This window comes from Mastigoproctus giganteus, chromosome 1, assembly GCF_048544385.1.
Source record: "Mastigoproctus giganteus isolate SK-2022 chromosome 1, ASM4854438v1, whole genome shotgun sequence".
NCBI classification, from domain to species: Eukaryota; Metazoa; Arthropoda; class Arachnida; order Uropygi; family Thelyphonidae; genus Mastigoproctus; species Mastigoproctus giganteus.
The window spans coordinates 232,623,816-232,649,050 of record NC_143575.1 but is presented as its reverse complement, the minus strand read 5'-3'; the positions used below and the strand labels follow the sequence as shown (position 1 = coordinate 232,649,050).

Sequence of the window (25,235 nt, the reverse complement as noted above, 5' to 3'; positions counted from 1 at the left end):
TGGCCTATGGAACTGTTTATTTTGGCCTTTTTGATCCTTGTGATCCTATGTGTTTAACTACATGAATATTCAGTTAGAATTTTGAGTTAACTTTTTTTAGCAATTTCATTCTACAAAAAAAAAAATCCTAAAATATGCAATACACAAAGCAAAATTATGATTTGGCTTTCTTTTTTACCAAATTGATCAGGTATTAGTCATAACTTCAGTTTTACAAAGATGAAATTGCAATGAATAGTACATAGCCAATTTTGGAGTTGAATTTGATCGTGATCTTTCTCTAGATTGGGGAAAGATTGTGACTGGGGGTGGGTATCCAGCTTTGTTTCATAGCAAGCTGCATGAATTTTTTTTTTTTTTGCAGTAATACAAAAACAGTTTAACTCTTGATTTTTTAAGGAGTCCTTATGTGCTGTAATGCAATAACTAGATCGTATGTATAGCTTAGCTTAATTATGAGGAGAGTGCTGAAAATTAAGCTAAGCTATACATACGATCTAGCTAAAAACAGTTTAATTAACTTTATTTGTACAAAAAGCTGGCCATATCCTAGTGTTAAGCATTTTGTTTGAAATACTGGTATTAAACATACTAAACCATTCTCAAGCACTACGGGATACAAGTATAGATATGTAGATAAATCTTGTGTGAGCTGTGTTTTGTGGGTCGCATGTTGAGTATTCCTGTCTAGATAAAAGAACAGCCCATATAAAGTTTGGTTGCAGCACTAGCTCTAAACTTTGTATGGGTCTAATATTTTGTGAAGCATATTGAAAACCAATTGCAAACAAACACTTCAATTTGTATTACTGCATTACCTTAAAAATTGGGTGGTGATTTTTTTTATATATATATATATATATATATAAAATTATATTATTTTTTATGTGTAGAATGTAGTAGGTATATATCTATTATTTAACTAATGCTAATAAAGAAAATACGGTGTACCCTGAGAGCGATATATGTTGAATAAAGGGGGAAGAGAGGAAAATAAAAGAGTATCGTTATAAACAAGAAGAAACAAAGCGCGAATTTTGAAAAAACGAAATGCAAATTTTGAAAAGAACGACCAAGGTAGAAATAGCATTGCAGTATCTTTCATAATTTATGTGTCTTCTTCAGAGGTCATCCACCCAAATTATGAAAAAGAACAGCAATACTCTTACTTCTGTTTCTGACATGTTCTGTATGTCAAAAAACACGTGCAAGTAGCCACGTGGTAGAAATTAAAAATAAATTTTGAAAAAATAAAATATAAGTAAAGCAAAACAATTATGTGCCACTAAAGTATAACATACAGAACATGGATGACCTTACAGAAGTAAGTAGCCCGCCAAAAAAGCGAAGACAAAGGAAGGTAGTGTCCGAATGACAAGAACTTACCGCTACTGGACGGGTTGACAGAAAAAGACAGAGCCGGAGGCTAACCCGTGTATATATGTGTAGAAACGCTAGCGGCGCCTAGCGTTAGACGAATTTTGGTGTCTGTATATTATGTAATTTACGTATGCGGTGGAGCTACGCTAGGTTAAAGTTAAGTACATGATGCTCAAACACCCGGGATAGCAAAGAAATATAATAGCTTACAAAGTAGCAGTAGAAGGCAGCTAAACTTTGTTAAGACGAAAAAATATAGATTGGGTATAGTAAGAGAAAATAGTACTCTGATTATTGCGGTCGGTAAACTAATGGCTCACAGAGCATAAAAAGTAGAAATTAGTAAAGCAAAAAGATGATGAAATTAGGGATATGTAGTTGGGCTAGGGTAGTTCGGGGTTGCAAACCCGTTCCTATAGTTAGGACCCTGAACGAATGTCCGATAGTTCGTGCATCATGTGCTTAAGTCAGTTGTGTTAAAAGTGTAACATGTATATTATAATTAAAAATTAAATAAATAAATAAATAAATCAAGATAAGTTTAAAATTAATTACAAGGTAATTACAAGGTAAATACACTGTCAGGCCAATCGGTGGGTACAAGTTTTCCAGACCGTAAGACACCAAAGAGGCCTAGTGTATTGTATTTACACTATATACAAACTCGATGCGTATGGGAATAATTATAAGTTATGAACTAATAATGCTGTTTATATTGATATCTATTAAGTTCTTGTGCCTTAATATGTTAAGGGCTTTATTGATATGATGACGCAGGTATGTAATAGGAAAAAGATTTTTGGTCTACACATATATACACGGGTTAGCCTCCGGCTCTGTCTTTTTCTGTCAACCCGTCCAGTAGCGGTAAGTTCTTGTCATTCGGACACTACCTTCCTTTGTCTTCGCTTTTTTGGCGGGCTACTTACTTCTGTAAGGTCATCCATGTTCTGTATGTTATACTTTAGTGGCACATAATTGTTTTGCTTTACTTATATTTTATTTTTTCAAAATTTATTTTTAATTTCTACCACGTGGCTACTTGCACGTGTTTTTTGACATACAGAACATGTCAGAAACAGAAGTAAGAGTATTGCTGTTCTTTTTCATAATTTGCGTGGATGACCTCTGAAGAAGACACAAATTATGAAAGATACTGCAATGCTATTTCTACCTTGGTCGTTCTTTTCAAAATTTGCATTTCGTTTTTTCAAAATTCGCACTTTGTTTCTTCTTGTTTATAACGATACTCTTTTATTTTCCTCTCTTCCCCCTTTATTCAACATATATTGCTCTCAGGGTACACCGTATTTTCTTTATTAGCATTAGTTAAATAATAGATATATACCTACTACATTCTACACATAAAAAATAATATAATTTTATATATACATTATGGTTGTAGGGTACCTTTGCTCTTGCAGTGTCCCTGATCCATAATTCATATTATCGCTATTCAAATTCATATCCTATTTCTCTACTAAATTTTAATTTTATTATTCGTAATTATTATATATATATATATATATCAAATCATGTCAGCTTGTTCTAGAATATGTTCAAGTCATGTCAGCTTGTTCAGAACAGTAAAATCTGTTGTGAATAACATGGGAAACATTTTAAACAAGAGCACTGGTCAGCAGGGCTGGATTTAAACTTGTTATGGCCCTAAGCTATAATATATATGAAGCCCTTCTCTCTTACAGTTCACCTGTGACAATATCATAAAAGGATTTTTTAAGGTGGAAGCCCCTTGCAATGTGAGGCCCTAAGCTGTAGCTTGTTTAGCTTGTGTGTAGATCCGACCCTGACTATTAGCCACTTTAGTTGCTGGTATGTCCAAGATCACTTACTTATTTGGGAATAGAAGCTTATAAAAGGCTAATAGAAGCTTATAGTGAAATGATTAAGAAAAAAACATATAGTAATTTCTTAATGTGGACTGTTGAATTACACTAGATGAGCTTAGTCAAGTAGGAATCAGCCGTTTAACACCTTGCATCATACTGAAGTTCCCTACATTGGTTGAGAGAGAGAAACAACAGGTTTGTAGCATCTTATTTCCTTATGTGACACGGAAAGGTGGGGTTAAAGTTTTATCAAATGATTTATAACAATCACTAAGGTGTCTTAAATCCAGACTTGAATATCACTGTGGACATTATTGTGCACACCACATGGTGTTGCCATATTTAAGGAAGCTGATTGGTCTAGAATTGAACTGCTTTGAAGGTATGCAAAATGTGATTCCTTAAATGATTAAATTTATTCATTTACTTAACAGTGATAATAGGAATTGACGGTACTCACCTCTTTCATTCATTTATTCAAAAATTCATTCATTTAGTAATTGAAAAGAAGTTTATATCAAATGAAGATATTATAGTAATTAAATTATTATATTAAAAAACTATTATTATATATAAAGGACTGTTAAAGATAAGAGCTATATGAATATTTCCCATTTTCCCCCACAATATATATTTTTTCAGTATTATTTTATCTTCAGTAATAGTGTTGACTATAATAGCAACGGATATTTTAAAAATTTGATACCTTGGAAGCAGGGACAGACTGGAAAATTACAATGAAATATGGGAAATGTCTTGGTGGGGGGGGAGACTTTTTTAACTAGAGGTAACCCTAACCAATCACGGGAGTTAACAACCAGTAGACCCTTGTAATTGTCAAAACTGCAAACAGTAAATATGTAAATATAATAGAAAAAAGGAAGGTTGCATTCCAAGCAAGCTAGAAAATACAGGAATACAATTATTAAACAATAGAACTAGAAAAAAACTTCTAAATTATATGTAATGAAATATGCACACTTTTTTCGATTACCAGTAATCTCCAAAGATAATATATGAGGCCAGACATGTTGGGAGTTGATGGGGTGATTTGTTGATGGAAGAATTAGATGTGGAGGAGGTAGAAATAATGGAGATAGAAATCTGCTGTAGGAATTGAGTAATTGAGTAATTTTCTGGAACAACCTTCCTTCATATGTATTTCCTGAAAATTACAATCTACAGAAGTTCAAGTCCAATGTCAACAATTATCTTCTTTCGTCTTCTCAACCTCCAACCCAAGCACGGTACTAAGTACTATAGGTTCTAATACCTGTCGTGTTTGGGGTTCACTTAAAAAAAAAAAAAAAAAAAAAAAACTTTTTATTTTTAAAGTAATTATCCACTTATGGTTTTTCCATCCACAGAATGCTTGCAAATTGGTGTGTGAAAACATGCTTTTAAAACCAAATGCCCCAAAATAAGAAAAACTATTATTTTTTATAAATTTAAGAATAACATAAAAAGTAAAATTTAAATTTTTGCAGAGAGCTTACCAGAAAATTTTCTGGTGTCCCAATAGCCTTATCCGCCCCTCCTGTATGTATGGGCTGATTCCACAGGACCGACACTCTTTACATCCATCCTCCACAGCTGAAACAAAATCAGAAAGGTGCCAGTTCAGACATGAAATGACTTCAGAAACAATAACAGGCCCTTTTTTACAGGCCAATATCAGGGCATGCTTTTGATAGTTGAAAGATATATACTTTACTGTATAAAACAAGGGTAACTTTAATTTGCTGAGGAGACATTACATATATTGAATGTATAGCATCAAATGTGTTCAGCTCTCCTTCAGTAATAATTGGAATTTGATTTAAATTTACTTGCAAAGAAGGAAGTCATATACAATAAAGTCAGAAATATGTTATATTGACACATACAGAATACTAGATAAGCTTACCTGTAGAAACTACATGTTTACTTCTTTTCCTCATTGTTTCCATTGTACAACATGCAGCCTGACCTCTATGGGTTCCCTGAGGGGGGTGGGTGTAATTCTGTTATTATTGTTATATTACTTCATTCTTGTCATGTAAATATGAATAAAGTTATTCTCATTTTCACTGCAAAGACTCCTAGAGAGGGGTTGAATACATCTGTATTGCTGTCCATTCAATATCCATATTGTCCCTTTTAGCAAATTGGAGTTATCCATAGTTTATGCAGCAAAATGTTCTTTCTATCTTAATTTCGTTCCTGCATATGAAGATTCCTTTTCCATAGTTATATTAGAACCATAAAATCAACTTTTTATGCTTAATCATAAAAAAATTTAAATTGCTATACAACTTCTGTTTTAATCCTAGTTTGAATTAGGATTAAAACTAATGATAATGAAATATGAATTTCTTTTCCTTTCTGGCAGTCAACTTCCAAACCTGCCAAGGAATGTGCTAATGATAATTGGAACTGGTATTTTTATCTAGATATCCTTCTCAACCATTAGATGCATCAGAAATGTTTAGCAACTAACATAAGTTTAATAACCGGTTGTGGCCAGTGCAAGCTTAATGAGGCTGTTCATTTAAATCTGTACGATGCCACAAAAAATACATGGCCATTGTTAATTGAATACTGAGCATGGGTTGCCTTACAGTGAAGTTACACTCACCTCAACTATACAAAAACAGAAACTCTGTTTTTGTATAGCTGAGGTGAGTACAACAAAAACAAACAGAAAGTTTGTTTTTGTATAGCTGAGGTGAGTGTAAAAATGCATTGATTTCTATATATGGCGAATGGAAAATATGTAAAATTAGAGAAGTAGACCTAAGGGTAGGAAAGAATTCATAATCATAGACGATGAACTTGGACAGAAAATGTTCTGAATGAAATATGTGAATTTGTCATTCGCCAAGCTTGTGAGATGATTTAAAATCCTAGGCTAATTGAAGTTATCCATGGTTTATGCAGCAAAGTGTTTCCCTCTTTCTTTGTTTTGTTCCTGCATATGAACACTTGAGGCTAACTGTGCTTGCCTCTTAACAGTCCAATTCTAAAAACCTGCTTTTGTATAAAGCCACAGATTTATTTGACTTAGTTTGTGACTAGAGAAATTTTGCTTTCTGAGAACTTAATTGATTTTTGTACCATATGTTGTATTAATTTATGTGAATGATGTATTCTTCGTGTTTGTCATACTTTCTCCAGTTAGAATATTTTTCCTAAGCATATTGTTAACAGAAAGCCATGTTCTTGACATACGCCAAAAAAAAAAGCTCATTTTTAACATAAAACAGATTTGAAATAAAAGGAAAGCATTTCGTTGCATGTAGTAACAATGAATTTTTTTAAATTTTAACATCTAAAACATTAACTATTTAGAATACTGTATTTTCGTTACTAGTGAGATTATCTGGGGGGAGGGGGCAATAACCAGGTGGTCTTTTTTTTTAACCACATTTAAATTTATAAACTAATTTTCTAATAGTTTAGATATAAAAAAATACTGTAACTCCTTTGCTATGTGCATAGTGTGAAATGTTTTCTTTCTACATCTGTTATCTGCATGATTGAAGAAATGTCCTTCAATTCTCATATTAAAAATGGATTTAAATTGTAAATTAGTAGGGAAATAGTATAATGAATGTATAGAAATATAAATTGAAACCTAAATAATGGATTAGTAACTGTAAAGACTGGTTTAACCCTTCCCCAGCAGTTTTTAGACCTAAATAGACTTGGTGGGCCTATGAATTGAAGGCTGTGATTTACCAAGTACATTGAGTTACTGTTTATGTCTCTACCTCCCCATCCCCCCAGTCCTAAAACCTTATTGACATTGTTTCAGTTTTAAACACTTGTTACGATTTTTTAATTCAAAGTGTTTATATAAGTTTTGGATTTCATACATTATAAAATATGTCGTCTGTAAAACTGTAGGAATTCATAGCCCCCAAGTTTAGAATGTATAAATTCAAAAGTCCTTTCTCCTTAGTCAGACTTACTTTTAATAAGAATTTTTAAGGAATTTAGAAATAATGAGTTTGTAAGCAGGATGGCTCATATTGACAAATCTGTCAATTACAGTCTTAAGTCAGTGGATGCTATTTGTGACACAGTGTTTATCAGCTAAAACTCTTTAACTAAATGCTACTAGGCATAATATTTTACGAGTTTAAGATTATCTATATAATATCGGTGTAGATACACCATAGACAACTCTTAAAGAAAAAACTACGAAGTAGTGTAAAGGGCATCATTTCATCTATATCTCATATTGTGCTCATCCTTCACGAGTTACCATGTATTGCACTACCTCGCATAAGAGAAGACTATTGTTACTTATTACCATGGGTGGTGGTGCCCACCAAGAGTAAGTAACAATAGTCTTCTCTATTAGTGAAGTGTTACTTATTCGAGGTAGTGCAATACCATATTCATTGCGAAGGATGAGCACAATGTGAGACACAGATGAAATTATGCTTTACACTACTATCATAGTTTCTTTCTTTCAGAGTTGTCTATGGTGTATCTACACCGATATTATATAGATTAACTAAATAAACACTGTACAGTATCTTTGTTGATACATGACATAAACCAGACTATGCTGACGGTTACCTTTAAAATTAAAAATGCCCTTAAGAAATAAGAATATATGCAGCAGTGTATAATTTAATGGTTACAAGTAGCCAATACTAGTATGCAAATATTAAATTTATGAATAAATTCCATGTGATAATCAGACATAGACACATGTCTAAGAAAGCAAACCTAGAAGATATACCAAAAATATGGCACGAAAAAAAGAAAACTATTGTTTAATTTAAATTTTTTGGAAAGTTATAATTTTTATATAAAATAACATAAGAGTTAAAAACACTTCAATTTAATTGAAGAACTAGAGATAGAGGGAGGGGGGTTCTTTCTTTTTTTTTTTTTTTTTTTTAATTCAATTACCTGTTTAGGTGTTGTCTATATTTTTCTAATCCCTGCTGGCCTAGAACCGAAAATTTAGTCTTAAGTGCATATTTGGAATTTATGTTCAACTTGGGAACTGCATCATTTTAAATTTGGACATCGTGGCAGGTCTACAGTATGCAGCAGAAAGCTTATTACAAAAAAATGAATATTCTGTAGTTAAAGTCAGTACTGAATTCAGCTTACATAATGCAAAAACAAAAATACTCTTTGGCATTTAGTTCAGCAATTTAAAGAAACTGGTTGCTTTCTCAATCAGAAGGAAAGATACACTGTGCACCCATCTATACCTGTGTGTCGTACAGTGGATGAAGCCAGACAAACATTATTGAGGAGTTGTAAGCAATGAGTGCAGTGTGCTCTCGCAAAGTACGGTATGAGCTGTGCTATACCTCCTTTTCCTAAGAAATGCTCATATTTGTTTTGTGAGTCATTGTGACTCAGTAATGTTTGTTTGGCTTCATCTACTACATCAGGCTAGGCATCAGTGCATATCTTTCCTCTGATCATGAAGGCAATCTGCTCCTTCAAACTCTTTAGCTAAACACCAGACAGTATTTTTGTTTGTGCATTATGTAAACCAAACTCTGTATACTGAAACACTTTCTGCTGCATATTGTTGGCTGCTATGATGTTTAGGATTAAAGTGGCACAGTTTCAAAGTTTTCAACACAGATTCCCAATGTGTACCTAGATTCTTTAAATTTTGCTACTGACACTATGGTCAAAAATATATGCAACTGAAATGATTCGATTCAATGAATAAAATTGACTTTCTTAAATACTACCAAAAATAAAAGATAAATATAAATTTAAAAGTTAATTAAATAATTTGATTTTAAGAGAAATAATGAAGGGGTGAAATTATAAATCTAATATGAATGGCACTATTAAACCCTGAGAGTGAAAATTATTTTCCTGATATCACAAGTTTTAACAGATTAAAATTTAACAATGCAAATTCAGCTTCCGATGAAATACATTTTGATATTTGCTTTTGTCTGAATTGTCACATGCAGGGTAAGTGATAGTGTTATAAGCAGTTTTCTGAAAAATTAATACAGATAGATTTTTTGTAGTGTTTTTTTTTTTTTCCCCTTTAAGGTATAAACTGAACTTTTAATTGCACGTGGATAGGAGCTTTTAGACTCTTTTAGGTAACAGAGTTAATGAAAACAAGAAAAAAAAAAATGTCACAAGGAATAAATAATATGAAAATTTATAGCCAGTAATTAAATTAGTGACAAAAATACTGTGGTTGGTTGTGGTCAGGTTTTTATGGGGGGGATCATGTTTAGAGAGAAAAGTGGAAATTTCCTATAAAAAGTGTTCACATTCTTTCTGTATAGTACCCTCCTTCACATGCACAGAACAAATATTTCTAGGTCATTCACTGAAAAGGAAAAATGTTTCCCTTGAATAGAACAGAATATCTCCCCTCCATTTAAAATTTTATGTAAGGTTGCTGGTTCTACGAGATGGTGGTGATGGGAGAGGGAATAATTTACAGCAGTCTTTGTCTCGAGGATAAGCAACACAAAAACATTAGGTTTTCAGACCAGTATAACTCAGCAGTGATGTTAAAAATTGTTCAGTGTTCAGAAAACTAATCATTTATCCATTGTTGTAATACCCTGCACCTCATTATCTGAAAGAGTCTGTGAAAGTGAAGGTCCTCTAAGTTTGAAAAATGTTCAGTTTATCACTAATAGCTTCAGGAAAACAGCAAAATTTTACCTCTATTAATTTTTTAGGAATTTTATTAATTATTCCACTGAGAAGAAAATTTTGGATAGGATCCAAAATAAAGGGAATAATAATAAATACTGCTAATCATTTAACAGGCAAAACCAAAAATCCATTATTGTAATTTTTTAAAGAATTGTTCCTGTTAAAGAAAACGTGAGCTTGGTTTTGGTGCCTCATTTAATCTCACGGAAATGAGACATTGTGTTTTCATAACTTTATGTAATGAAAGTTTTGTGCTGTAATGGGGGAGTTACCAAATACAACAGATGTGATAAATTTTTAAAAATATATAACTAATCCATTTGCACTAATTTTCTTCACTAAATTAATTTTTACTTGCATCTATGCAACCTTTGTCTTTTTATTGCATTTCATTCACAGATTACATCATTGCTGTGAATTCAGCTGTAATCCTGGTAAGTGATTTTAGTGCTCTTTTTTATATTAAAAAAAAGTACTAATTTCCTTTACTCAGATTTTATATTTTCTTACTTGGATATTTAGAACAGTTTATATATAAGGGAATTACATCATGTAAAAACATATGACTGCTGTTATCTTTCTATAACAGCAGTCATATGTTTTTTTATGTTAAAAAGAGTTTTCCTCCTACTGATATTTATTCGAGCCAGTGGGAGAAGGGGGCAAGGCAATTACATCACTACAAATGCAAATGCATCACTACAGGCGCCTCCGTAGCCAGGTGGGAAGGAGCGGCAGTGCGTAGCACACGCTTCTTGATTAGACTGGGGTTCGAGCCCGTCACCACCAAATCTGGAGGATGCGGAAAGGTCAGGGAATGACCACCGCATATTCCCGGAGCAATATGGCCTTAGTTGCTAATGCTCCTAAAACCAAATAACAACAGCATCACTACAGATACAATTAATTATTGACAACTGTCTCCATAACATTCACCAACCTCGTGCATGTGCTTCACTGCCTAACATTTAATGTTCCATCTGTGTATAAATGAATATTGTATATTTGTAAATAGTTTAGTATTTTATAAATATTTTAAATATTTGTATCGTTTGTAAATATTAGTTAAATATTTTAGTCCTGCTCTTTAGGATGCAACAATATTCCTCATGCATTATGGAACCTGAAGCAAAAGGCCTTTGGCTAAAATGTATTATTTGGGTACCACTTGTCTCCGCACAGTGGGCATGGTCTTAGAACAGAGTGATTGTATGGTCGAGTTCTGTGATTGGGTGATTACTGTGAATGCGTTTTGTTTCTGATCGGTTTGTGTCGTCGAGGAGGGGGGGGTTGCTTAGCTTAGGTAGGGTGTTTATTCTCCCCAGTTGCCGCTGTTTTAAAATCGAAAAACGAGTTCCTGATTATTTTTTTATTTTTTATTTTTTTGGTAGTTGTTTGCGCATCGGCTTCTGTAGCCATAATGCACCTCCCAAGGTTTTTGCAGTACTTTGATCCAAGCCCGAAGCGGGATTCGAACCCGCGACCTTTGGGTTGCAAGGCAGGCACTTTACCCACCCGGCTAGCCCGGTCAGCATTCCTGATTATAAAATAGTGGCAAATGGGGGGGGAATAAACACCCCAGGCATGTCAACCTAGGAGGAAGGGGTGGGCTAAAAAATGAGTGGGCACCTGCCATTCACTGCCTTCTTCTTGGCTTTTAGTTGAAGTATGGAGTGGTACCCAAGATCTGAATTTTTACAAGGCCTTTTCTTAAGTGACCTATGTAAACACAGGTAAATAATTACATAGTGATATTTATTCGACCTTGAGAATGCCGCACACTACAAATGCACAGGTAAATAATCACATAGGTCTATATTTATTAATATTGATGAAGGTATATCAGGCTTAATATCTATGTTTGCAGCTGATACAAATGTTGGCAGGTTGATTGATGACGGTAATCAAGGATGCTACTGTAATGAGATCTAGAAAAATTAGGCAGATGTGCTGAGAAATGGCAGTTGAAATTTAACACTGAAAAATGCAAGTACTGTGTATAGTTAGCAGTAATTCCAGATTAACATACCAACTGTGTGGTACTACACTCAAGTTAATGGAAAATGAAAAAGACCTGGGGGTAATTGTGCAATCAGATATGAAGGTTTCTGAGCAGTGCAGACAGACTGCCTGGACAGCTCATGGGGATTTTGTCAAATGATATACAGAAACTTTGCTAGCAGGGATAAGGAGGTGATTATCCCATTGCACCAGGCAGTCATTAGGTTTCATTTTTAGAAGGATGTAGATCTGCTGGAATGGGTGCAGAGAAGGACAATGAGATTAGTGAAGGAAACAAAAGGGTGGCCTTACCAAGAAAAGCTTCAGTTCTGCAAATTGCAGCTTCTGGAAACTAGGCACCTGCGAGGTGATCTGACTTAGGTGTTTAAAGCTTTGAGGGGATTGCGCAGGCTTAATGCTAATTGCATTCTTCCTCTTGCCCAGACTATACACAGGAGGGAACATAAATTCAAATTGAGGAAGGATGGGTGTAGGGTAGATGTGCAAAGTTTGCCTTCGGCCAGTAAGTATTTTGAATAAATTCAAGGAAGAAGTAGACAAATTATTTTAGGGGATATATAGGTAATGTGTCATTTTTATTTTTTATTATTATTTATTTATTTATTTTTTTGCTGTTGCTTTGTAAGGTTTCTTGCATTATTTGCTACTACTAATACTAAAATGAGAATTGCCATGATGGAAAATGTCATTTTATTGGTTCCTTTAGTGAGCATCTGTAACTGAACACAGACCTTTCTAGTCTTTCCAAATGGATGTAAAGTAGCAAAGCCACTATGTCACAGAAACAGCAGTACAGTTTACTATAACATTCACTACTTGTGTAAACCTCCAAACATAGGAAAACCTTGTTAACTCAGTACCAAATAATTCAATGTATCTGATAATCTGAAGTGGTTTCAGTTCCTCTGTTATGCAAATGGATTTGGTGCTCTTAAGTACAGTAAATTTTTAATTCAGATACAATTTATGGTCTTAGTAAAACACTTAGCATTGATTAATTTGAAACCATATCATATTACTAAGACAAAATGCGGTTTAGGCATTTTCTCGCAGAAGGAGAGCAACTCTCTGCTTTTTCTTGTAACAGTTGCCCTTTCTAAATGCATGCCCTGGAGAACAGTAAAATAGTATGACTTCCCTCATACAGTAGACTTTATTCTTTGTGTTCTTCCTCTGTTGAAGTAATTGTGAAGAATGCTAATGAAATAAGAACATTGAAGTGTTGTCAAACAAGCTGGGAATTTTTCATTCTATCATTCACCAAAACTGGTCCTGGCCTTTGCTGGCCATTTATACACAATATCAAGGTGGAAAGAAAATCAAAGAACAGTTAACTGTGCTGATTTGCAGTGAAAATTGATGTGAAAAGTTAAAGCCATTTTATGCTTGAAAAAATATAAAACACCTCAATGCTTCAAAGTGGAGAATGTTCTTCTTTTGATTCAAAAATGCTTGGATGACTGGTAAGCCATTTACAGATTGCTCATGCAGTTGGAGAGACATATGGGCAGCCAGAACAGAAAAATCGTTCTGATCCTGGACCATCATGTAGACATCTAGCTGTCTGTGACTTCTGGATCCTGGTATCCTTAGTTTCCTCAGAACATCATACTTGGTGTGCAATTATCTCTTAGACAGCATTCTGGACGCCATGAGACATTTAGTTATTTCATGAAATTCTGTGTGGTCCAATGTAATGAAAAAGTATTTGCTAAAGCTGGATTTCTTTACAAAGAAATAATTTGATAGCACTACTTTTCCATTGAGGAAAGTAGTGCTATCAAAGAGGGAATATAACACCTACTCTTGTGTCCAGCAGTTGGGACAATAATTATAATGTAATGGATTGTGCAGCAAATTTTGAATATTTTTTTTAATGTGTACTACATGACTGCAGCTTTGAGATGCAGGTAATTGCTGTTGCCTATATGGAAAAAGAGGGGAGTAAGAAGGAAGGCAGAGAAGAGAACCCACTTCCCAAATGTTAGCATCCTTCCTCATTCCTAACGAAGCATTCACTGTAATAGCTGTTTGAGTCACTACTGAAATGTGGAGATTTCTAGCATTAGTGAGAGCACTAGAAAAAAAAAAATTAACGACTTTGTCATTGAAAGGTACAAAACTACAAAAAAGGAGAGCAAGATAGATGATCTTCTCAAAATAATGCAGCAAACTGTGTTTGTCTTTGCTGCTCTGACTCATTCCCATTTTGAGTCTTTTTAAAACTTGGGTAATAGATAATTGAATTTTATATTGCATTGTATTTATGTTTATTGCCTTGCCACTATGCATAGATTTACTATTACATAGCATTTCTACAGTTTATACTTATGTTACTTTTTGGCATATTTATTATATATACAGGGTGTTTAAACTTGCTTATTTTTAGGTTTAGTCAAATGCACTACTTTTGGGGAGGGCTGAAATTTTTGAATTTTTTGTTAAAATTGGACTAAGTGCTACCATTTAGATTTTATGATTACAAAATTAAAATTTTTGCCTAATCAACTGGGTTTTTTTAAATGGGAAATTTTTTTCCCCATCGATTTAATCTATAAACATTATCACTGTATTTCTGAAATGAATGTAAATTAATTTTATTTAAAGAAAAAAACAAAAAATACAATAGTTGTATGTGATGTTTGCTCTCCAGTACACACGTATTTGGCTGTTTGTCACCTCTCTGCACACTATGACTGTTGCTGTTGTATTATTTGCTATTTTATTATTTATTTTTTTCTTCTGCAAGTAAAATGGTTTAAACATCTTTTCAGATGCAGGACAGGAAACAACCTTTCCCATTGAGCAAAAAGAAGTTGATTAGGCAAAATTAATTTAGATATTGTAAAAATCTAAACAGTTATATATTTTAACATCAAATTCAAAATTTCAGCTGAAATATGACAAAGGCCCAGATAACAAATTACCTAAACCTAAAAATAAGCATGATAGACTCCAGTGCATTTTACTTGAAACACCCTCTATATAGTACTATATTTTTAACTATTTACAGATTTAATTATTTATTATTATTATTATTGACTGAAGGGTCACTTGATCAAGATTTGAATTAATAAGGTTTTCCTGTAATTGCTGAAGATTTCTCACATGTTTATATAAAAAATATCAAAAATAAGATTAATAATTTATAAGTGTTTATTGAACATGGTAAAATTTAATAATTTGAATTATGCGTATCTATACAGTTGGAAAGTTTAATATTACCTTTTTTTTTTTTTTAATCATCCCTTCCCAAGTGGACTTCAGACTTAAAAGAAATTCAGAGTTGTTGATTTGTGTTTTTATTTTATTATTATTGTTTTTACCTTAAGAATTTTTTAAACTTTAGCTAGAAAGTGATATTCAGTACTTAAAATATTTCAAAACTGCTTTCAACTTTGAAGTTGAAGACTTTTGAAATAGTTTAAGAATCATATGTCAATAAATTTTCTTTAAATGTCTGTATTGGAAGTTTTAATAAATATAGCTACAAAAGCCCCCCAACCCCTTAGTGAATTACCTCTTCTTTAAAATACCATCTGCAGCTGCTTATTTTCTTTAATAGAATATATAAAATGCAAAAAATCTAAATTAACTTGTTAATTTAGATTTCTGCAGTATCGCAAGACAGTCTAGGAAAATTTGGCATAAACTGGTCTACTGTTATATGCCTATACTTTAGTTTTTCATATATTTTTAAATTTCCGTTTATACTCCGGGATGACCACACAGTCAGAGGAGTTCACAAGATACAGAGAATACAAGGAACAGCACCATATTTAGCAAGCACAGGCTGGAACCCCGTTCACTCAAGGCATGTGTACTAATGCACCCTCGCGCCTGACCACTTCGCTACTGCAGCCTTAGGGTATTTGATTATGTGATCTGTATTCATAAGATTCTTAGTACAGATGTAAGGAAAACACCTAGACTGACTACATCACATATAAGATTGCAATCATGGACTGCCTCAAATTATAATAGTTGTAGATGGAATGAATTTTGCTAGCTTTAATATGTATTCTGTTTTAATGTATTTATTGACTTCAGGATAACTGTACAGTACATTTAAGTAACACTTATAAACTTATTTTGTTTTTAAACTATTATTAAAAGTAAATGAAATAACTCAGATTGTTGGTCTGGAGTCCACAGATAGATGGTTGAAATCTGAACAGGTAGTAGCCTTTATCACATCACTCCTTTATAGAAACTAATGAGCCCAATTTTATTTTGAAGTATTTTAAATGAGACAGTTACCCACGTGTTGGAAACAAAATTTTAGTTTAATATACTAGAGGGTACAAAGTGCTTGACTCAGTACTCCTAGTTTACTAAAACTTTATAGGCTGCATTTTGGGTCCAGTACTGCTCCTTTTTAGCCTCTTGTTTGGAACCCTTCTTCTTCTTCAGTTCCAAAAGGCTAGCTGAAATGAAGAAAACATTTACTTTTTAATGTATGAATTTAAGTAGCTGGTTACAGATGGAAGACTACAAATTAAAGTACATTCTTATTAATTAAAATATTGAACAGGACTAACTTGATGATTGGCGCCTCCGTAGCCAGGTGGGAAGGAGCAGCAGTGCGTAGCACATGCTTCTTGATTAGACCGGGGTTCGAGCCCGTCACCACCAAATACGGATGATGCGGAAAGGTCAGGAAATGGCCACCGCATATCCCGGAGCAATATGGCCTAAGCTGCTAATGCTCCTAAAAACCAAAACAACAACAACTAACTTGATGAATCATAATCACATTGAACATCATACTAGAGGGAGCGTGATTTTATTAAATAATTTTGTTCTCTCTATACTGAATCATAAGAGCGCTCAATTATTAAAACAGTAAGAATACTTATTTATATTAAATGGAGCTGGACATTCAGTATCTATGCATATAATATAGATAAGTAGTTATTGTTTTGATTATTCATTCTTGTTATTTTATTATTTACTATAGAGACAACTATAAATTATTTAACAAAAAGTCATTCTTATGAAAGTAAGGAGGAAGGAAAAAAAGAAAAGAAAAGAAACAGGTATCTCAAGGTTACTCACTTGGCTTCCTACTATGACAGAAAAGGCCAAGTGAGTGACCCTGAAGTATCTCATTTCTCCCCCCCCCACTGCTAATATACATGCTGCTCTTTGATTATGATTCATTGTCAGTTTTGTTCAGTATCTTAATAAGTATCTACCTTTGTTTCTATAAAATTATTTAATTTGGATAAAGCTTTCAGTTTGCAAATAGTTACTTTGTTAAATTAACAAGTATGTATTTATTAATTTTAGAATGAAGAAGGGTTCAATAAAGGACCAGAAACATAATCTGTAGAGTTTGAGTAAATTGGGGATCCTGGGTTAAGGGCTTTTGTACCTTCTAGTATGTTTCAATAAAACTAAAAATTTCTTTACATGTGTCTGCACATTTAAGATATTTTGTAGGCTCCCACATAATATTTTTTAGTAATCATATTAGCAGTTTTATTTTCCTAGAAATATAGGTCCAAATTTTAAGATCCTTAGCATGACATTTGAAAATATAAATATTATTTTGTGAATAATTTTGCACCTTATTTAAGCTAAATATTATTATTGCATTATTTTAACACATGTTCAATTTACTTTCATAAGGATTGTTACAAAAATAAAGAAAGCCATTTTTCCAAAAATATGAAAATTCTTTCCCAATGATTTCCAAAGCCATAGGCACACGTAGACTATTTCTGCAGTGCATTTATAAGGTAAGAGGCCCAAACTGAACAGAATGTTTGTTTTTTTGTGTTGCGCAAGAGAAACATTTTTATTAATAAGCAGTTTTTGTTTTGATAACTTCGCCACAGTCAGCTTTTAAAACAGCTGTCTTTAGTGGTTATTTTCATTTCCTTTCCATCTTTTATATATTGAATTGTGACACACACACACGCACACACACAAGAACACTATTTAGATATAGAAATAAAATTAATTCAAATTCAAGTGGAGAAAAAAAACTTTGCATCATTGAAAAACATAATTAGGCAACAGAACTGAATAGTATAAAATTGCAAGTATAGGTTGATAAACTAAGAGAGGCACCCATATTTTCAAATAAGTTAGGCAGTGTATACAGGATGTTACATTTCAGGCACATTCAATTTCTTAAATTAATTGAATTTTTTTTTTTTTTCTCTGCTATTAATAAAAGTGAAAAGCAAATAACTAATTGTCTTGTTACTTACTAGTTTACTAGTTTGATTAGTTAATTACTAATCAAATGTAATGGTTTTCACTTCACTGCACAGTGAAGTGAAACTCACAACCTAAATTCACTCAGCATTTTGTAATACATTATAATCAAATATGTAACACTTATTTCATGCTCTGTGAATGTAATAAATTAAACAATAAAATCAAAGAAAACACTTGATTTCTTTGATTTTATTAAGATATTGTTGAGAGTTTCAGCTGTGTGGACTGAACAGACACCATCACTGAAGGTCGTGTGGGGTTCTGAAGATTGAACAATCAGCTCTAGGTATAGCAGCACTTTTCTCATGTTGTTATAATGATTAGCAAATTGAGGTTTGTAAAAAAAGAAGAAATTTATTTTCTGAAAAGAATGTACAAGGCACATTCTAATTCCTCCAGTGTTTAGTTTGAGCTAAATATTTAAAGAGGCTAAGTATATAAAATTTGAATTTATGTTGGAAATTTTGGAACTTTTAACTCCAAGCTTCACAAAGAAATTTTTCATTGTAAAAGATTGCTACAAAAATTAAAATTCTGTATGGAGTTTGGTTTACTGTAATGCACCAATAAAAAGTACTGTTTGGCAATTAGTTTACTAATTTTAAGGAAGTGGATTGCCTTCAATCAGTAGAAAGGACATGCCTTGTTGCCATTGCTATGCAAGCCTGATGAAACCAGGTTAGCATTATTGAAGATTCCTAAGTGAAATTTGTGAAATCATGCTTGTGAAATTTCACAAAAAAAACAAGAATGTGAGTTCTAGCACAGTGAGAAAGTATGTTGTGCACATGCTTACAAGATATGGTATTGCACCTTTCAAATGAAATTAGAAAATGCGCATAGTATTTTACAAGATTTCCGACATTCTTGAGGAGAATGAGCCATGTGTTTTTAAATACAACATAGTTTTTGTGCTGAAGCTAATTTTCTTTTATATTGTTACTGACAGTTCCTTGCATTCTCAGTGAGTTTCATGCCATGTGCCTTCTTAGTGTCCTCTCTTTTCAGTGTTCCTCCCAGTTTAATTACTTTGCTGTGGGGAATATCTTAATATAGCAAGAGATGTTTTCAATTGGTAGCCTGGAGAATCGAAATATCATTTTATACTTCAGTTACATGAAACTATCTAATACTCTTAGTCATTTAGGTGACAGAAAGCAAACCTTACTTAGTTCCAGTAATAGATACATAAAAATACAAAATGAATATTTTAAATATTAAATGACTTATTTAAAAACCTATTCTATTTTTACATATTGTAAGGTTTACTTAGCAGAATATATATGTATATATTTTTTAATATGAATTAATAATATTCTAAAGACTTGTTTACATCCATCATTAAATGCCCTTTATGTATAATCCATTTTTTAAATACTACTATATCTTAATTATGTGTGTCAAATATTGACAATACCAAATTTTGATCCATAGTTTAGTCAAGTGAAGTGGAATTGACTGCTACACACTATCCTATGCATATAATTTTAATGTCTAAGAGTGTACTGAACTCTTTTATTGAAGTTTTTAACAGAAAATGTTAAAAAAACTTCATTAAAAACAGTTCTGTTCATTCTTTGACAATTTAATTTAATAATCTTTGTTGATTATGTATATCACTGCAATAAAATTTAAAGCCATGTTACTTTGCTGTGGGGAATACAGAAAGGGCTGTTTTCAAGTAAGTGGGCTGGAGAATCCAAGGTTGATTAACATAATTGGAAAGTGGCATATTGCAATTAAAGACTTCTGTTATTAGCTATTCAAATGTACATTGATATAGTATATGTGCATTTGACAGACTTTCCAAGCTTCATCAAAAAATGGAGCATTCAGTGGATTTATATTTCATTTATTTTGTTATATGACTGCTGGTTTACAGGAATTATTTGCTTTAAAACACTTAAAAGAGATTTTTATATTGAAATCCGTAATGTATAAATTAAAAACTTAGCAAGCTGACAATGCAGCAGTATCATAGTACACACTTTTGCATTGCCCATGGTTCATATCCATATGACTGCAGAAATATAGTTCAGTCATTATTTGGTATTCCTGTCAAATGACTAGTGTAAACTCCTCTGTATGTGGTTGTGCCGGGATATAAATAAAACAATTTTTTATTATTTTTATTATTTTTGTGAATTTTTTCTTCATATTGAAATATCTGTTATGGTTTTTTATGCTAGTGCATCAAATTTGTTTTGGAAAAAAGAAAAAAAAAAAAAAAAAAATTGAAAAGGCCAGAATAGTATTGTCTATTTTATAATTTCAAAGTTCTTTCACATAACCATTTAGAGGTACCTTAATGCTTATAAAATTTTACTACTTTTAAGTTAATCTTAGTTAATTTACTTAACTTTTAACAGTTACTAAACACAAATTTTTTCAGATATATTTTTTTGTTTTTTTTACGATGAATTTGGTGACAACTTGTGACATACAGATATGGACTTTTGTTTGCCGTCAAAGACACATTCACACTTTTAGGATGAGTATTGTGATATATGTTGCATAGTATTTTATAGTAGCTGTTGGCGGGTCTAATTTGAGGGAAGGATATACAGGCCCTAGGCAAAAGTTTTTTTTTTTTTTTTTTTTTTTTGGCCCATGTAAAAATATTTATTATGAACAGGGCGCCGACCGGGCTAGCCAGGTGGGTCAAGTGCCTGCCTGGCAAACCAAAGGTTGTGGGTTTGAATCCCGCCTCGGGCTTGGATCAAAGTACTGCAAAAACCTTGGGAGGTGCATTATGGTCACAGAAGCCAATGCGCCAACAACTACCAAAAAAAAAAAAAATGAACAGGGCCTATCTTTGGAGTATGTCGTCCCTAGGCAAAATATTTTCCGGGGACTCTATGCCCTACTTTAATAGTAAAGAAATTGGGCATGGGAGCCTTGGAAAATTAGGAAATTTGTAATATAAAAGTGTAAAGCAAATAAATCTGCATATATTTCTAAGGAAATATATTTTCATCAGATTTGTATATATTTCCTTAGAAATATATACAAATCTGAGCGTATTGGCTGCACGCGCATTTTGACTAGAAGCTACATTACAGTTTGAAAGTATATTTTATTTGCAAATTTTATAAGGAACACAAGCACTCATACTTGTCATTATGATACTGGATATTGCCGATTTTGGCTGTGTCCATTGCCATTTACGGCCCTAGGCACATGCCTAGCCTAGTTTGCCTAGGCCTAAGAAAGGCCCTGGCTATGGTCAGTTTTATGTCCTCTATCTTAAAGTACATATAATGTATGGTAAGGCAAATTTCGGCTACTATATATATATATATATAGGCTCCTCCGTTGGCAGGAGCAGCAGTGCGTAGCACATGCTTCTTGATTACACCGGGGTTCGAGCCCATGAGCCACCAAATATGGAGGATGCAGAAAGGTCAGGGAATGACCACCACATATCCCTGGAGCAATATGGCCTTAGTTGCTAATGCTCCTAAAAACCAAGCAACAACATATATATATATTACTATACAGGTGGTAGTGATAATTCATGTTTAATTTTGCCTTTTTTATATTGTCAAATATCTCTAGGGTGAATGCAGTGCCCTAACTTTTAAAAAATCGAAAGTATTGTCATATGTATTTTGTGATCCCCCCCCCCCCCTGCTTTTGAAATGTTTTGGGCTTCCACACGAGTGTGAAATTAGGCTCAGTAAGATATATTAGATTAAACGAAACTATAAAATATTTCATATAATTTAGTTGGTAGATTTTTGAAGTTTCTTGTTAAAATAAACAAAATTTTGCATTCTGTTTAGAGGCTTGAATTTATATGCAAAATATTATAAATCAGTTGTGTTTACCAGTGGGCTGTGTTGGGTGACCACTATATATTTTTTTTTTCAGATAATTAATATACTCCATTCTAGCTGTGTGCATTAATCAAGCTGATTACAAGTTGATATTTATATTCCAATGTATATATCCTTTCTAAAGTGCATTGTGTTCCACTTTCATTTTTGTCATGTTGTTGTTGTATAGATATAATATTAATTGCATTTTTTTTTTATCTTGACACATAGTTTTTAAGGAGATATTAATTTGTTGCATATTGATTGTGATTTCTTTATTTATAGCGATGATTGCCAGTCAACAAGCTGCAAGATTGAACTCTATTCATCATCCATTTAAAGTGAGACAGTAAAATCCAGTTGAGTCTGGATGAGTGATAGCAGGTTCCATATAAAGTCCATCCCTCTTTCAAGATTAGGGAGCAACTGTACAGTGTAAATTTTGTGTCCTTATTTTCCTCTTCCCTCAGAGTTTAACTGGGTGTACAGAACATATTGTGATGACCAGAAAAAGATGTGTTATTCATGGAAATGATGTAACAAAGAACTATGAATGTGAAGTTATGTGAAGAACTACGTGGGGTTATTCTTATTCCAAGATTTTGAAGACTGTGCTGTGAGCTACACTGCACAATATCTCTAGTGGCAGGGTCCACTGTTATTTGTAGATTACTGCACATTTTTATTATATACTGCATTTTGGAGTTATTAACATGTTGCCATCTGTGTGGACCGGAAAAGTAAAATGGATATATATATATAAATATATCTGTATGGATAGATATATATGTGGATCTATGTATATAGATGTATAGTTATATATATAGCATTGTACACTTGAACTATAAAGACAGTGTTTTACTGTACAGGACGTCATGTGGCTTAAGGAGGTAGACTGCTTTCCGCACTTTTTTTTATTGCTAGGATACCTGGTTGGACAGACGTGTATGTACAAAGAGACGTTTGTAATTTCTGATCTCAACAGTGTACAGAAACTAACCCATTGAATGTATGTGTGTGTGAGTATAACAGGTGCTAGTTCTTTAATGTGCACGATTTCATTCCTCTTTAAAGTAACTGAAGCTGTGCATTTGTAAATGTATTGCCTGACAAAGAACTAGTGTTTTTGTTGTTTTTTCCTCAGGCAAATTGGAAAAAAAAAGCACAAGTTTTCCATAAACAGTAGAAATTTTTTGCCCATAATATTGGCTTTCACTGCCACTCACTGAGCTGAATAGTTCAGCATCTTTATATATACGAAGTTTAAAGCTCGGCCTGTGAGTAGTTCAAAGTGGTTTAAAGTGTTACACTTGGACTAGAAGGTCAAATTTGATTGCCTCTCTTTTAAGCAACACAAGTAGGCAGTTTTTTAATTACTTTTTAGTGGGACACTGCTCTAGTTGTGATCCCTTGAGAAGAGCAGTTGTTGATCCCCTAGGCCAAAAGGAAAAAAAAAAAAAATGTACAGAGTGTTGTATATTGTGAAGAAACAAAGTTTGCTGTTAACATTTAATATTTTAGCCCTTTAAAAAAAGAAAAAAAAAAAAAAAGAAGAATTTGTTTCCGAAAGTTGATGTTCCAGTGCTGTATTTTTATGAACAATAAATCCCCATCTGAAGAGCTCTGAATATAATTTGAGTTTATTATTTATTTATTTTTTTAAGTAACAAAAAAAAACAATGTCTAAGCCAGTGGTTCTTAAACTGTGGATTGTGACCCGCAGAGGGGTTGCCAAAGAAGACTCTGGGGGTCACAGCAAACATTGATAAACATGAGTAAGTTAAATACAGTAAGCGCTGGTTATAGTGATTGCATTTGTAAATTGAATTTTGACTCTAATAAATGCCGATTCTAATAAGCGAAAATTGACGACTATTATCCACAGACTAAAAATAAAGATATAAAGCACAAATTTACACTTTATTACCAAAAGTTTATTACTAATTAAATGAAGTGTGAAAATCGGAAGATATTATCCACAGGTTAGCAAAATAAAAATAAATTTATACCTACGTACATAGCTTAATTAATATACATATTAATTAAACATGACACTTTGTAATATGATTATAATTTTAAATAGTCACTTATTTTAGATTGCTTTAAATTATCACTACAAACTATTTATAGATTTTTCAATATTGTATAACAGTCTATATTCATGATCACTTGCTCTCCTCAGGACGGCTATAGCTTCACAAGTTTGCCATTTTGTAAATGGAATTTACAAAATGGCAAACGGGTTCATCTTCATTTTCCTCCTTGGCAAAATTATCAGTAACAGACTGAGCAATTTCTTCTTCTGTTAAAGCTGTAGTAGATAACAGATTGTACAAACAAAAAGGCCTAATAAACCAAAAAGTGCAAATTGTTTTTATTGTTTTATGGTTGTGACCTCCAGAAATGTGCATTTGAAAAATATCACAGAGACATTCAAGATTCATTCTTTTAACTGAAGATATGATACTAATAAATGATGAAAGTGTATTGCATTTTATTGATTTGAATCGGTTCTTTGAAATTTGATTCTCTAAAGCAGCTGATTCTAATAACCAGTGATCACTATAACCTGTGCTTACTGTATTTGTTATAGAACTATTGAAATTATTATACATACAACCTTTTCATTCTGTATTTGTTTGGTTGTTAGTGCAGAAATAAACATAGAGAATTGCAGTAACTAGACTCTAGTACTAGAGTATAAAAACCTAACTTACTGCCAGGGGTCACTAATAATTTCGTCTTGTGAAAAGGGGTCATGGATAAAAAAAGTTTAAGAACCTGTGGTCTAAGCAAATTAATCACCATAAGTAAATTTTAAACATTTGGTGTTTAGTATACATTCATAAATGATTCTGAAATTGTTTTAAATGTAATTATCTTTATATATAATACGTACAGTTAAATCTAGATTTTAATGCAAAAACTGGAAAAAACTGCTTTGCATACTCAGAGGTTTGACTGAAAATGATTAAAAACCTATTTCAAATGAATGACTAATCTTGATACAGAAAAATTTGGCTTGATGCAGAAAAATATACACATACAGTAGAGCATCAGTTATCCGGAATAATTGTCAGACCTCTTCCGGATAGCAAAATTTTCCGGATAATCAAACGTAAGGTAAAATTAAATAAATTTGTTTTAATGTATTAAGATAAAAGAAAAAGCCTTTAAATAGCATGAAAAAAACCGAATTTATTTAATTAAAAATAATAATAATTATTATACATAAAAATTTGCACATTTACATATGTATGTACAGGTGTTGCAT

At 32.6% G+C, this 25,235-nt stretch overlaps 1 protein-coding gene across 4 annotated transcripts in view; it reads left to right on the top strand.

The window, feature by feature from the left end:
• LOC150091606 (uncharacterized) overlaps positions 1 to 22,508 on the top strand; it is a 306,538-nt gene extending 284,030 nt beyond the window's left edge. For 2 of the 4 annotated variants that reach the window (XR_016547109.1, XR_016547108.1), the window contains 2 exons: positions 17,547 to 17,656; positions 22,247 to 22,508. Coding sequence is in view for 2 of the 4 variants with exons in the window: in XM_090376258.1 (XP_090232384.1) it covers positions 22,247 to 22,314 (68 nt within the window). In the remaining 2 variants the exon portion in view is untranslated. The remainder of the gene's footprint in view (positions 1 to 17,546; positions 17,657 to 22,246) is intronic. The other 2 variants (XM_090376258.1, XM_090376263.1) reach the window with 1 other exon arrangement.
• Positions 22,509 to 25,235: the final 2,727 nt, after the last annotated feature.